This window comes from Netta rufina, assembly GCF_964035555.1.
Source record: "Netta rufina genome assembly, chromosome: 5".
In the NCBI taxonomy this organism is placed as follows: domain Eukaryota; kingdom Metazoa; phylum Chordata; class Aves; order Anseriformes; family Anatidae; genus Netta; species Netta rufina.
The window spans coordinates 2,709,499-2,725,265 of NC_140128.1; the positions used below are offsets into that span (position 1 = coordinate 2,709,499).

Below are 15,767 nucleotides of genomic sequence, written 5' to 3' on the forward strand. Positions count from 1 at the left end.
TACAGAACTAATGACAGCTAATTATGGTACACAAAGGTACTTCTTTCCCCACCAGTGATACCCACGAAAGTCAGTCACATTCTTTAATAAAAGAGTTACTCATGTCTTACAGAAAGCCAGCACGCCACTAACAAACAAGTTTCATCTCAGGTGCAAAGACCTCCGTGCGTTCTTGTCAGACATGAAGAACTGACCGTACTGTAACAGACACAGTACTCTAAGGAGCTCTTCACCGAAAATGCCGAACAGAACGGTACTAAAAGATTTACTAAATATGTTGCTGAACTGAAACCCTAGGTTATTAACACAATTATTCAAAACAGCACACATTTAAATAAAGGCTATAATTTTTTTCCCATGAGCTGAAGAAATACAGATTTACTATTTCTCCTCCATTCCGATTCTGAATAGTTTATGTGACTCGTTTTTTTAGAATCTAGGCTGTAACAGCACTAGGTGACCACACAGCTGTTACATTTCTATAAAAAAAAAAAAAAACTTTCATCTTAATGTAAGGCCAGGAACTGTAAGGCCAAGCTGAATCAGCAAACTGCTCTGTAACACTTTCAGTTCTTTTTTAAGAACTCAGCAGGTGTGGAAGTCATTCTGACCTCAGGTTTTTGCAAGCTCGTTCTACCACCTCTTCCACAGCTGTAACGTGTATGTAAACTAAGCTTGAGGTCCACCAAATACACGTGTATCACACCTCGCACATTTATTGGATGCTCATTTCACCAGAGCACTGTCTGCAAGTTGTGACACCGATGAGCTCTGCTACTCAGAGGGAAAAGGAACATGCTCTCAGCAAAAGCTAGCTAAGCACACGTGGTAGCTGCTTGCTCAGTCATGAGAAGGCAGCATGTGGCTCTGTCTGCTGGATTTACCTTGTACTAGTTAACATGATTCAAGCACGTAACTTCTTCCTGTTGAAGGCTCCCTTGATTCCTTACTGCCCCTGTGGGGATTTCTGGTGTTGAACCATCCTTCATACACACAATTTAAAACCACCCCTTCACAAAGCATCTCTCATCTACCACATACCAAAACACAGAACTGGAAAAAAGAGGAAATGGAAATGATAGAAGTGGAAATTATCACGTTCATTTCATAACACGTCATACTAAGAACTTTAAAAGAAGTTCCCATGATCTGGTAACCAGACAGAGCCACGAAACTCACGCTCTATTCTTGGTCTTACACACTACTACGGTATATAGCCGTAGGTGTCACACATGAAGACCATGTTAGACCTCCAAAACCAAAAAATAAATAAAAATAGAGAAACACTACAGATACCTACCCCAAAGCATTCCAGAACATCCCATTTCAGTATTTCAAAATCCCTGAGTGCAAAGTATATCATAAGAAGCTTGCTTTCTCCCCTGCAAGACCTTTTCACTCCGAAGCTCCCAATAGAGTCCAATCATTTTATTTAATCATTCCCTCATTCTGGCATTTGTATCTACTAAGCAGGCAATGAAAGACACTATGCCAGGCCCTCCTGTGTCTGTTAAACTGATTGCATGCTACGCTGACTCGTCAACAAGCTGAAGCATTTTTCCTTCCCATTACATATATCAGAACACGAAAAAGGCGTGGATCTTACTTCTGAAAAGCACTTTTCCAACAGAGCAACAGGATAACATTTCCCTTCAACTCTGTTAAGCTCTCACTTCATAATGAGTTACTGGGGTTAACCTTCATTATTATTCTTTTATTCCATTCTCAGACACAAAAGTTGGATAGCTATTGTAAAAAGTAGTTCCTATGTACTGAGGTTAATCTAAAATACTCACAGAACGTATGGAACAGTTACAATACAAAATTCCCTGGAATTACAAAGAGAAACCTGCAAGGAAAGCATTATCTACCAACAGCACCTTTACGAACGTGTTGATACTGAAAGATGAAGCACTGCACATTATTTTCAGTGTCGTTCCATAGCCATGTAGTTAAAAATATCTATTTTCATCACCATTTCTAGGAAACACCACATACACGCAGCACAAAGACTGTTTCAAAAGGCATCTGAAGTCTTCCTACTGTTTTCCAGTAGCTTACTTGAAGAGTCTGTTTTTTTAAGTCCTTGTGAAACATCTATTTCCTCTGTAAGTTGGGGACAGGGATGTGCAAACACCCCAGGACATATCATCAGTCGGAGTTTATATGAGAAGCTGGAAACTCCACGTTGGACACCAGTGGTATCGTTCTCTATCGTTTGCCTTCGCAGTAAAGAAACTAAAACCAAAGAGACTGGGAACCCTGAGACACCTGCAGTTCGCACATCTCAACTCCAGCTCTCACAGCATTTTAAGTGCAGGCAATAGAACTTGAAAAAAGCTGAAGTGAAAGAAGAAATAAAGCACAGAAGAATTCATGACTTAGCTAAGGTCAAAGAAAAATAACAAGGCCTGGACAAATCAAGAATCATACACCCAAGTCCTTTCCTATTGTCAGTGGAAAGCCTTGCTTAATAGGGTATGATGCACACAGGTCTAGATATTTAACCCTTCCATTAATTAGAAGTATCAATTACTGAATGAAGGTCCTTCTTTTCTGATAAGGTACAGCGATCCATCTACTGAAAACTAGTCTCATCAGCTCAACATACACATTTCAAGCAAATTAAAGATAAAAATATAAGGTCATCCAAGGACAAGAGACTTAAATTATAAAAATACTTGGGTGTCCCTGGCCACGTACAAGAAGGTAATTCACTGCCGTATGATTTTACCTGCACAACGAAAAAGACATCTGAAAAATTAACTGATATTAAATATTAACTGATAACACAATTGCTCCAACAGCTACCAAATTCAGACCAGAAGCCTGCAAGAGAATACATATTCCATTTTGAAAACACTATGTAAAAACAGAACCATGCACTTGAATAAAACTACATACATGTACAAATGCTTGCAGATTTAGGGTTTAACTTTCTTTTAATCACAAATGGTCTGTGAAAGATCAGTGAGGCTACATTTCAAGTAATTCTTACACAACGATTCAATAACATCTGGTGCTTCTAGAGGGACACGTATTTGGATTTTATTCCAATTTAATACTTGTGTAGTACATGGTAGGCTGCATTTTGGTTCAAAAACGTTCAGAAACATGAACAAAAGCCAGCTCATGGTTAGCACGATCCTTCGTATGACAGTTAACTATTTGCTGAAGAACCTAAATGGCAGAGAACGCAACTTGCAGCACATCCAGCAACTCAAAACCTGCAGAATATCACTAGAATAGATTTGAAGTAAGTTATTATATATGGATATTAACATGCACAGAACACAAAAATTTGCATTTTAGAGACAGTTTGAGATTCCATATATATTGTTGTCTTCGTATGCAATTGCATTACTATCCTTTTGGCTTAAGAAAGACAAAAAACACTTCTTACAAAAAGAGAAGAAAAACTTCATACAAATCTAACTTAACCATCGAGTAGTTTTACAAGCGTGGATTTCAAATGTACCTAATATTCGTTTATTAAATGGCTTCCAAGAATGCAGTTTAATCACACATTTTAATAGCATGGTAAGTTGTATCTTCAGTTTTTGAAAGTTTCACTGCTGCCAGCAGGACACTCGGCCCACTTTTATCTAAGCTTAGCGAACACCCACTGTGTAAGACTTATCTTGGTAGGCCTAAAGTCTGCTTAAGAGTAACAGAGGGAAAACTTGTGGTAAATCCCAAGGAAAAGGCTCGCTGAGAGCTGCCACATGGTGATAGCGAAAGCGAAGCCCTTTTCCTCTAAGCCAAATGCTAGAACGCCTTTTTTCCAAGTCTGCTCAGAAGCCCTGAGCCTGAGCTTCACCAATGAAGAGCTTTCCGCCCCCAGGTGAAGCAGCACAGCCTTACAGCAACCTCCCCACGCTGCGGCCTGCCGACTGGGACCTCCCGGCGCCGCGGCACCCCCTCACCACCCGCGAGCGGATGATACAGCGGGGCCGTGCCCCCTGCCCTCCCCCAGCCCCCAGCCCCCGGCTTGCAGCCAGGCAGGCGCCCTGCGGCGGCGCGGCCCGGGCCACGAGGCCGGGAGGCGGCGGCAGGCCCGGAGCCGGGGCCCTGCGCCACGCCGGGCAGGGCCGGGCAGGGCCGGGCGGGCAGCGGCCGCCTCCCGCCGCCGCCGCAGCCCCTCGGCGGCCCCGCCCGGCGCGGCCGGGCCCCGCTGCCGTGTGCCGGGGACAATGCGCGGCGGGCGGCGGGGCACGGCCGGCACCGGGGGGGGGAAGGGGGGCGCCCCCCGCCGCCTCCCGCGGCCTGCCCCGCCGCCCCCGGGCCTGCCCCGGGCTCGGCGGCCGCAGCCAGGCCTTGCTCACCTCGTTGAGCTGCCGCTCGGCCGCTTCCCGCAGCGCCGGGTCCATGGTGCCCCGCAGGGCCTCGATGATGGTGCTGGGGTCCATGGCGGCGGCGGCGGGAGGCGGAGGGCGGGAGCCGGGGCCGCGCCGCGCCGCGCGCACATGGAGCCGCCGCCTCGCAGCGGCCGCCGGCGCGAAAGGAAGGGGAGCGCCCAGGGCCCGGATAGAGCTGCCCCCCGCCGCCGCCCGCAGCGGCGCCCCTTCCGCCGCCGCGCCGCGGGGCACCACGGGACTTGTAGTCCAGGCGGCCGCCGCCGGGCCGCCTGTCAAGGGAGGCGGGATGGGGGCTCCAAGGCCCGGCGCCTGCCTGGTGCCCCGCCGGCTGCGCGCAGGTCACAGAAGCACAGAGACACAGAACCGTCTCCGTCGGGAGAGGCCTCACGGTCACCCAGTCCAACCTCTGACCTAACACCAACCAGCCCTCCACTACACCATATCACCAAGCTCTACATCTAAACGTCTTTGAAAGACCTCCAGGGATGGTGACTCCACCACTTCCCTGGGCAGCCCATTCCAATGCCTCACAACCCTCTCGGTAAAGAAGTTCTTTATCGACAAGGCTGAGGTGACGAAGACGTTCATGCACTGCCAGACACCCAGTGTGAGCTGAGCACTTGTCACTGGAGACTGGCACAGGGCTGGAAGTAGGATGCCTCAGTTGGTCCTTTGTGTTATAAATGAGGTCTCAAGTCAATCTGAATTTTGTAATATTTATAAAACAAATATTTCTAAAAGGCATAAAAGCTATAAAAGGTATAAAAGGCAAGTAAACTGCACTGGGTGTGCAGGGAGTCTACACTCCACCAACACACACACACAAACATCAAACATACTAAACACATGTATACAGAACATTGCTTTACATAGTAACCCGAGTATGCCTATACAGAAAAGGTAAAAAACAATCCTTTAAGTTCCATAACTTAACAGTCTCCATTTTCCATTCCTTTTCTTGCTTCAGGCCTTAGGTATTCCGTTCTTCCCGGATCGAAGAAAAGCATATCCATCTCCTTTTCAAGGCCCATAGGCCTGGGTCAAAAGGCACGTCCAGGTCAACAGGGAGCGGAACAGCAAAAGCCTTCGATGGCTGTAGCAGCAGAGGGGCCGATGGCGTAGCAGTCGGGATCAGTAAAGGAGCCCGCAGCTCCCTCACTGTCTGGCAAGCCACACATTTGTGATTGTGGCTCCACACGGCTCTTTAAGGCTTCAGAGACTGCTCGCCAGGTGCCGAGCAATCCCACCGCAACCTTGTCACTTTTAGTTGCAGAGTCCCAAACCTTGACCTCAGTTTGGTCCCATATTTCAGGATCATAAACTGTCCAATTGTTAATAAGGAGAATGAGCTGTAAGGTTACCAGGACAGTCTTTGTTCCTAAGGATGTATGATTCCCCATAATGCGCAGCTGCTGACCAGCGAGAGGCAGTTGTGTGCACGGGTCCTCTTCTCTCAGCTTGAGCTTCTCTCCAGCTCCAGTGTGCCTATTTCCAATGACTTTCTGTACAAGCTTCTCTGAGCAGTTTGCTGAGTCCGGCCGAACCTATCTTCATGAGGCGATCAATGTGCCTGTTCCCATCCTGGTCTCCATTCTCCCAGCCTGTTCCTCTTCACTTCTTTTTCCTGCTTCTTTATTGATGTAACTTCATCGTGCTGCCTTTTTTTTTTTTCTTGAGGGCAGTTTCCCCTCTTATACCCTTCTCCCCACAGCAGTTCTTTTCAAAACAACTTTTCATTGGTCTAACAGCTTCGAATGTAACAACAGCAGCAAACACCCAGAAACATCCATGCCTTAACGGCTGGAGAACAAGAAACCAGCTGGAGAACAAGAAGCCCCAGACTGCATGGAGTCTCCTGAATCACCCTTATTTGTTCCCTCTAAACCCTTTTATATTCCTGATGGCCTCGTCGATAAGAGTCTAATGTTATCTCAATCATGGGGTTTTCCAACCCTCATGGCCCCATTCCTAAATCTCCCCCTTCTTTATTAATATCAACAATTTTCTCGACACGAATTACTACTCCATATGTAACATCTGTGAAGGGCTCCTGCAGGCTGTCCCCTGCAAGCACTTAGGCGCTGAAGTAATTTCACTTACATGCGTAATCACAATAAAATAAGGAATGCTGTTTATGGAAATAAGTTGTTTGTGTAGCTATTTGTAGTATAGAATTGGTAGTATAGAGTTATTCAGTGTCTTGTCTTCTTTGGGAGGTGCCTTTCAGTGATATACTCGAAAATGTTTTTGTTATTTCTGTGAGAGGAGTTTATCGAGCAGTCAAATAATTCAACTGAGAAAAAAAAGTTTCACAATCAGCCCATCCTGGGACAATTCTAAAATGATGGCACATTATCAAAGAAACAGTATCAAAGGAAAAAACAGAAATGCAGATACGTATGGCAAACAATATAAATTAAGTGATACAAAATAGTGAATTGATAAAGGATGCTATCTCTTTGCTAGTTAAGTTAAAGAGCTTTGGGAAATGCCACATTAAAGCTTGATTGCAGTTGCCACCCTACTATGCTAGTGGTCCTGCAAACGTTTCCCATACACTGGGGTAGCATGGGCACAGGCTGTTCCCCACATGTAGCCTGCATGAAGCCAGCTTGATTGTAGAGGCCATCCTCTACCAGCTGGCCACAGTCCCTGGGAATGGCCTAAGGCAGGCCAACCGGCACCATCTCAGATGGCAAAATCTCCATTACTCAGGTTTATCTAGAGTATCTTTCAGAATAAGAAAGAGCATAACAGAGTAGCTTTTATAGATAAAATTTCCAAACCAGTAGTTTTTCCATGACTGTTTCTGGACTAAAAGCCGTATCTCTCATTTTCTCTTACTGCTGCTTAATGTTTTTATCTATTTTTTAATATAATGCTAAAAACTTTTGCAATTTACAATTTACATCGATTATTTATTTATTTATTTATCGCAGGTATGAAAATTAGTGCCTCATTTTTAAAACTAAACAGTGAAGAAGCGATGAATGGCTGCCTTTCTAAGTAAGCCTGGAAAACACACAGACCAAGCAGACCCAAGTGGCAATGTAGCATCATTTCAGGACATGATGTCGTACAGCACTCTTCTACATGCTGCCCAGATCTGCAGTCACATGCCTCTTCTGGATGTTCTCCAAAATGTAAACAAAGGTGAAACACTGTAGACTTAATATCATCCAAAGAGCTACAACAAAATATCTTCCATGCTTTTGTGTCACAGCACAGATAACAAGATCAAATCTCAACGCTCTTTGTATCAAAGGAGCAAAGCAATAATGCCTCTAACCAGAGAGAACTGAGACACTAAGCTGATCAACAAATTTTGAGACGGAGTGTGTTTTCTCTAAAAAGAAAAATAAACACTTGAGAGGACAAAGGGCTCATGAGGTGCTGGTTATACATAATACTCTTTGTCAGTTATACAGATGCAAAATGCCGCAGGGAAAAGAAGCGCAACAGTGTAGCCAGAGCAGTAGCCACAGAAGCTAGTCACCGAAGCTGCTGCCATTTGTATACAAAAGTGGAGGCCAAAAAAAAAATATGCAGAAGAACATGTAAGCCATTGTCCAGAGTCTGAGTATTCTGAAACAGAAGACAGTGTATGCCAGGGAATGTTTACCTTCACAACAACGTTTGCATTTCTATCCCTGCAGGCCCAAAAATAGTAGCAGTAACTAATCTCACCACAGGGTTAAATTCACAAATGGCTCACAGAAATTAATAAATACTGGATTCAGCCAGGCTGGACATTTCAGGTAGACTGGACACTAGCTCTAAGAAGAAGCACACATGAGGTTAAAAAGGATTTTATCGCAGATCTGAACAATTTGTTGATGCCATTTGCAATGGGTAGCTTATTTTTAAAGAGGAAGGTGAAACAGTAAGGATCAAAGAAAACATACATACTAGAAGTGTAAGTGGAACTGCCTAACAGATGACAACTGGCACCAAAGTGTTATATATGGAGTGGTAATTCGTGTCGAGAAGATGGTTGATATTAATAAAGAAGGGGGAGATTTGGGAGTGTGGCCATGGGGGTCTGAAGGCCCCGTGGTTGATGATACCATTAGACTCTTAACAATGAGGCCATCAGGAATGTAAAGGAGTTTAGAGGGAACAAATAAGGGTGATTCAGGAGACTCCATGCAGTCTGGGGTTGCTTGTTCTCCAGCCATTAAGGCGTGGAAGTTGCTGGGTGTTTGCTGTTGCTGTTATATGCAAAGTTGTTTGAGCAATTAAAAGTTGTTTTGAAAAGGACTGCTGTGGGGTGAAGGGTATAAGAGGGGAAACTGCCCTCAAGAGGAAAAAGGCAACACGATGAAGTTATGTCATCAATAAAGAAGCAGAAAGAAGGAATGAAAAGGAACAGGCTGGGAGAATGGAGACCAGGACGGAACAGGCACATTGATCGCCTCATGAGGATAGGTTCGGCCAGACTCAGCAAACCACTCGAAGAAGCTCGTACTGAAAGTCGCTGGAAATCGGCGCAGCGGAGCTGGGAAGAAGGTCAAGCTGAGAGAATTCCCGTTGTGAGGGAATGGAGCTTCTCAAATTATCTCATAAAAGGTATATGTAGTATTGTACAGGCCTCAAACATCAGATACAGATCAGCTACAATTACTCCTGAAGATAAACATACTCTCATAAACTGCTTTGGGTTTAGCAGTGGTGTATTTTCCCCAGAATGCTGGAACAATAACAAAGACGACATTTGTCAGCTTTAATAAAGTAGCATGCTCCCTTGGAACTGGCTGCAGAGCAGCGATTGGCCTGTATGCCTTTCTAGAGTACAATTCAATTTATAGTAAATGAAAAGTTAGATGCCAAAGATGTGTGCGTAAAGGGAGCACAGCTGTCAAAGATCTTTCTTGAGCCTTGTCAAGTCTGGGTGCTTGCAACAGATCTTTTTTTTTTTCTTTTTTTTTTTTTTCAAAAAAATTTCCTGCCATCTACATATTCCAAGAAGTGTAGTGACTGTTAAATGCTGTTTTCCACTCTTCTGTGCCAAAAGGGTTGCTCTTACGGCAGCCAAATAGACTCCAGCTACACAAATACGGTGTATTAATGCATTAACAGCATTCACAACACCAATTTGGAAAAAAATACTTGCATGTGAAAGTATTGCCAGCTACTCCAAATCCAAAGGAAATTTGGACATGGAGTGAGTGGATGGATCACCAGCACCCAAAGCTGTCCTGGAGCTACTTGTGCTACAAAAGATGATAAGAAGAAGGAAAAGTGTGCATTGAAATGCTCTGCCAATATGCAGAGTTTCCAAAAAACTATTTATATTAGTGTTAAAATAAAAAGCTCCAACAGGATTCAGAAATGAAGCTATAAAAAGAAACTGATGATAATGAGATTCGGTGTAAAATCAACAAAGGTGATTAGTTGAGGAATTCTCTAGTTTGTTGATAAAATTGTTCAGAATGAAGAGACCTTTTTCCTTAAAAACATCTTAGGTTATAACCTTGAGCACACATGGAATGGATTGAGAACAGGCTAACTTAGAGTTCTCACAAAAAAAGGAGATAAGTGAAAAGTGATTGGAGCGGTTTCTATTGAATTCCTACTAGTACCACTAGCTGACTTTTTGCTATTTAATACTTTAAAACATAATTGTTTTGAAACAACTATAAAATCCCAGCAGATCATGTATGAGGATGCCGTGAGCTCAGCAAAGCAATCCAACATGGATGGGACAAGCTGATAACCTAACAACAAACAAAGATGCATTTTGATGTAGCCAAATGTTAAGTTATACATTTAGAAACAGAAAATGCAGGCAAGTTTCTGTAGTCTGAAAGTATTGTCAGTGATGAGCATGCAAGTTGACGTGAGCTCCCAGCAGGACATTATGGCAAAAGACTTAGAAGAATCTTCAAGTTGTAAGCAGAGGTCTCAAACAGGGGCGTAGGGAAGCAATGTGCCCGTTCCTCTGGTGCTGAAGCGATGGATGCTATGTTGCCAGAGAGTAGTTCAAGTATTTATATTTGTTAAGTATTTACGAACTGGATTACATCAAATACCCATGAAAATAATATGAGCTGAAGAAAACAGAGACATATTGGAAATGCCAAAGTTAGGTTTAAGACAAAAGTTGAGGAGTCTTGATTACTGTGTGCCAGTCACTTCTGTAATGATTAAACAGAGCAGAGATGTGGTGGGCAGCGTAAGGGAGGTTCCTTCCAAAGTCCCTGCTCCCAGGCCAGCTCCGGCTGGGGGAGCAGAATGCCATAACATGCCATCCGTGTGGTTGCGCAGCTCCCTTCAATCTCCTTCAGGCAGCTGGGTGTTGGCTTCATCCCCAAGGCAAACTCGCTGGAGTTTTGTTCAGAGTGTATGTAAAGAAGACACTAAGCTCCTTTATGTAGCCATGAGCTCAACATTAGACACCCTGCACCTTCCCCAAATAACAATCTGCCCCCACCCGCTCCATCCAGATGGTAAGGCTTGAGCAGATGTTAAAGCGTCTATTCAAACAGGTTTCCCAGGGGAGAGAGGCTGAAAACAAGATTCAGTCATTATTTGTTTCTTCTGAGCTCAGAAAAAATGGGCTTCTAACAGTTGCTTTTTTAAAAATAATTTAATAAATTTTTCTCAAAGGTACAGGACTCCATCATGAACTCTTAACAGTTGACTCTAGGCAGCAAGGTGGGGAAAGGAGTGACAGTATCTCCTCAGGAAGAAAATGATGAATGTATTGCACAGCTCTTCAGTGAATAAAGATGCAACAGGATCAAGTATCTAACAGATGAAACCAGAGACTCTCTGAAACAAATTCCCTGTGGCAATAATCATTATCCCATCTCTCAGTGTCTTCTGACTGAGACTGGATGCCATTCTGGAAGGTATGTTTTAGGAAAAACACAAGCAGTACTTCAGTCAAACCAACAGGATTAGGGCTTTAATCAAAAATATGTGAGTAAACTTGAATTGCCAGTACGACACAGGATGTTGGACTAGATGATGTGATCATAAACTGCATGGACATTTTTTTTTGGTGTTTGCTTTAAGTTGGACGTTTCTGTACCCAAAAGCTCAGTTTCCACGGTGTGGAAGTCTAGCTAACCCAGACAGAACCTACATCAGGCTCTGTGCAGTGGGGCAATGGAAGGAAAGTTTCTGTAGCTACAGCAGTTTATCTCCTCCTACTTCAGGCACTATTTTCAGCCTGTGCCTTTATATTTGTATATGCATTTTTGCTTTTAGCTTCCCCTCATTGCAATATGCAGTCCCCTCCAGCTCTCTAACTCTACCCCCAAGAGAAAATTTCCTTTTCTTCATGCAAGGAAAATGAAACAGCAAGAGGCAGTTTCAAATAAGCCTCAATGGCGCATACACACAGAAAATGGAACATCAGACTCAGAGAATGGGAAATTCTGTATTAAAAAAAAAAAAAAAAAGAATTTCATGGCCACTAGGGAAAATGCTGCAGAACGGTGGATCTGTGATACCCTGTGGAGAAGAACAAGAGTTAGTAACTGCTGCCTGTGAAGGTTGGTAAGATGGCACTAACAGTTCATGCTCTTTTCATGTTTTTAATTCAGTTCCAAAACCACAGAAGTTAGAAATGCATTAAATGGACTGTATTGTGCTATTTTGAAATGAAAACACATACCGAAGATCACAGAATTGTTGCAAGTGAACATAATGTCTTCAGAATGACTGTGATCCCAGTGCTCTCCAGGAATGCTTTTCCTTTGAATGCATTATGTGCTTAGTTTTATTTTATTTTTGCAAGAAAACGAGTATGTCCTTTCCTCCCTGTCCCCTAAGCAGGACTCAAAGCTCATCTAATCTTCTTGTGATTGTGCCTAAAATGGACACTTGTAGGTTAAATCGTAATGCAGACTTTAAATTTTGAGGAAACAAATTTCTAGAGAATCTAAGGATAGGGGATGTTCATCTATGATTTATTAGTGTTCAGGTGGAAGCTAACTTTGAAAACACAATCTTACTATTGCAGCTTTTACATCTAAGGCACAGCGATCAACTGAAATTGCTCAGAAATAACAAAAGATGTTCAGCCAGGGGACAGGCAAAGAAAATCTGAAATTCTCTAAGAGTAAAAAAGTACATTTAAGCTAAAACTTTAGTGGTACTGTTAGCAATATATGTTCAGCTAAAGCTTATGTAAGCTATATGTATATTTATGGAAGTATATTTCTTCCTGTTTAATAAGACAAAGTTCAAGTTAGTCCTGTTTAGAAAAAAAATAATCTTTATAATCATATTCATTCCATTAAAATTGATTAAGTAACAATGAGTAGAGTAAAACAGGACTAGGATTTTATTATATTAAAAATGCACCCAGAATAAATTCTCAGCACGTAGCAGAAGCTTTTCATTTGCAGAGAACATACATGCATTAATAATTTTAGTAATCTAATAACATAATATTCGGTTTATTAACTCATTCTGGTCTGTGTAATTCTAGGCTGTTCGCTCCAAAATACATCAGTGTTTTGAAGCATGCCCGTATGGCTCCTTGGTGGCAGACGTAATTGCCCAGGAAGAATTTCTCAAGTCGTGGCAGCCAGGTGTGCCTGCCTTGACCATCAATTCCTAATGCTACTGTGAGGTGAAACCACAAGCAGGGTCAGGGCATTGGAAGCTCAGTATCCTGAAGCACCTTAAATTGTCAGTAGATATTTAGACTATGCAGTTTTCCATAGATGGTGACCAGCACTGATGTCATCAGCAGCACTGATACTCTTTCTGTTCCTTTCCCCGTTCGATATATAAACATTTTTTCTTCTAGAAAAGTAAAGTAAATGGAGAGTCCAGTTATGAGATTTCTGCATAATAGAAACGTTTCAAGCAGAAAAAAAAATGAAATCTAGTTCTGTTCCTTTGTGGGACATACAGCTGAAATAATCGGAACTGCATTAAAACCACAGATCCCATGCAGGGCAGGTGAGGAATCAGAACTACATGACCAAGTGCATTTCTTTGGGTGGGACTGCAAATAAAGGATACTGCTGCTTGTTGAGTTCTGCGTTTGAGGGGAAGCATAAAAAGGCATCAAAGAAATATCCAGAGATCGGCAGGGAAGCACTTAGAGCTGATTAGGAATAAAACTAAAACTGGATACAGAGTCTGTGAGCAGAAGACAAGCTGGAAATAGTACCTACAAGTACTAAAAGAAACACACTACCCTTTCTATTTGATTCCTGCTACACTAAGCAAAGCACAACTTTTGATACGTATTTTATAAATAAATAGGATTTCATAAAGTACATTACTCCTTCACTACATTTTCTATTAGAAATAGCTCTAAAGATCCTAAACCTTAGATAGCTGCTTATGTTAAAAGGAGAAAAAAATAACAATATAGGGATTGAAAGGCATGGAGACATATGAAAGGTATATTTCCTAGATACAGCAAAGGTAAGTATCAGAATTTTAGTGTATTAAAAATACTATTTTTAGTTATAAGGCCAATTTCATTTAATTTCCTTCATTTGCTTGCGTTTTAGATATTATCTTTTCTAAGTTGTTGAATCACTGATTAGCACTTTTGTTTACGTGACTCATCATGTTTATTCTTTGCAAGTCTTTACAATTCAGTATCGATATCCAAATGGAATGTGTATGTTTTCTGTTGGGCTATCCTGTTCTAAGTACTAGTATTTTCCCCTTTACCAAAAGGCTTAATATTGTTGAGGAAGGGTAAACACAGGACCTATTTTGTATGTAAGTTGTTAAAAAAAAAAAACGGATGCTAAACCTAGAGATGAAAATGTTATCGTTCAACTTTATACTGTACCTGTGGGCATGTGTGTGCGTATCTTGATGACTGGCCCCATTGCTGCACCAATACCTGCATATGGGATAATAGGTGGGTGAGCTGGGGTGTGTACATGCTGTGGCTGGGTATCTGCCTGTGACATACGAACACAATGGACACATAGCTTTATCTTAGCTTCTGCATGGGCAGCAGCCCAGATGTATTACCATTGTCTGAGGCTAGCTTAGTACAGAGCTGACCCTGAAATTCATAATCCAGTGGCTTCCAGGTTCTCGGTGGTCAACAGCTAGATTAAAATTAGCTGTTAGCATGGCCTTTGGGACAAACACACCTCAGGATTCCTGCATGCTAATTCCGGTAGCTGCGACAGCAAAGTACGGAGTGTGTGAGGAAACACGAGAACCGCATTGTCAGTACCCATGTCTGTGGCTGCACGTCTCTATAACTTTTCCACACGTTTTGTGAAGTAACAAAGTGGAAAACGTGCCCTTCATTTCACTTTCTGAAGGTGTGGGAATGGTGCATGCTGGCCAATATCATGTTCTTGGGATAATAAGAGCTATGTCAGCTTCCTCCTCCTTGAGCACTCCTCATACACCCTGGTTCCAGCTTGCCAGGATTCTGCTGTTCAACCCCTGGCCTTTTGTGACCAGAATGTGAAATGCGTGTGAACATTTCTTCAGAATGTGAAATGAATTTGGATTCAAATTTGTGCTGGGGTGACATGATAAAATAAGGAATTGCTACAGCTAAATCAAGCTGAAAGCTTATTAAAGTATTTGCATTAAATTGTATCACCAGTACAGCAAGTAATTCTATGTAAAAGGCAAACATGCTGGTTCAGCTACAATAAGGATTACTACAGAATAATAACATACCAGCTTTTTTTAGTTCTTATAAAACCTTCCTGTGCATTCATTTTTTTTTCTCTACTAGCCTTGCTTATTCAGAAATCCTTAAATAATATTAATTAATAGTAAGTTTTATACAAGCATCTGACATTTATTTTCTGCAGTCGTTGGTTTTATCCAATTTTGTTGAGGGAAGTGGGCCTAAAAGCTAGTTCTGTTGTCTGTGTATGAGCAAAAAGGACCTACCGTTGTGTGCAGTAGAAAAAGTGTGTGAATTTCCTCATCACAGACATTTGTAGATCTAGCTTTCTGCATTCAGCCAAGCCATTCAACTGGAAACGTGTCTAGGACTGGGTGCATAATGTTCACGATTAAAATGAAGAGGTTTCTTTCAAAGAACTGCCTTAGGTGAAAACAGTCTATACTTACAAGTCCATCCCCATTTAATCTCTAATTCTGATTAACAACAGATTCCATGATGCTCATTTATCATGATAGTAAGTATTATCTGTCATATTATAGCTTTTTCAATTAATTTAATAATTTCCCATAGGAAAACACATATAGCAATTAATTTCTCAGAATGTTAGCAGCTTTTTAAAAATGTTTCAATTTTGACATTCTGTCCCTTTGATGTTGCCCTGAATTTTAATTATTTTCTGTTGCAGAATACTGGTTTAATGATGACCTGGTATATATTTATTAAAAACTAACTCTGTGTATGATTGCAAATAGTTATGCATTTGTTCATTGTCGTGTGGTTATCAGCCCAGTCATAATGAATGGTTAGTTACTGGAAGA

General features: G+C 42.1%; 1 protein-coding gene across 1 annotated transcript in view; it reads right to left on the reverse strand.

The window, feature by feature from the left end:
- The window catches only part of IPO7 (importin 7), a 36,112-nt gene extending 31,598 nt beyond the window's left edge, over window positions 1-4,514 (reverse strand). Inside the window, exon 1 of the mRNA XM_084287766.1 lies at window positions 4,326-4,514. Within this exon, the coding sequence (XP_084143892.1) occupies window positions 4,326-4,409 (84 nt within the window). The 5' untranslated portion in view covers window positions 4,410-4,514. The remainder of the gene's footprint in view (window positions 1-4,325) is intronic.
- Window positions 4,515-15,767: the final 11,253 nt, after the last annotated feature.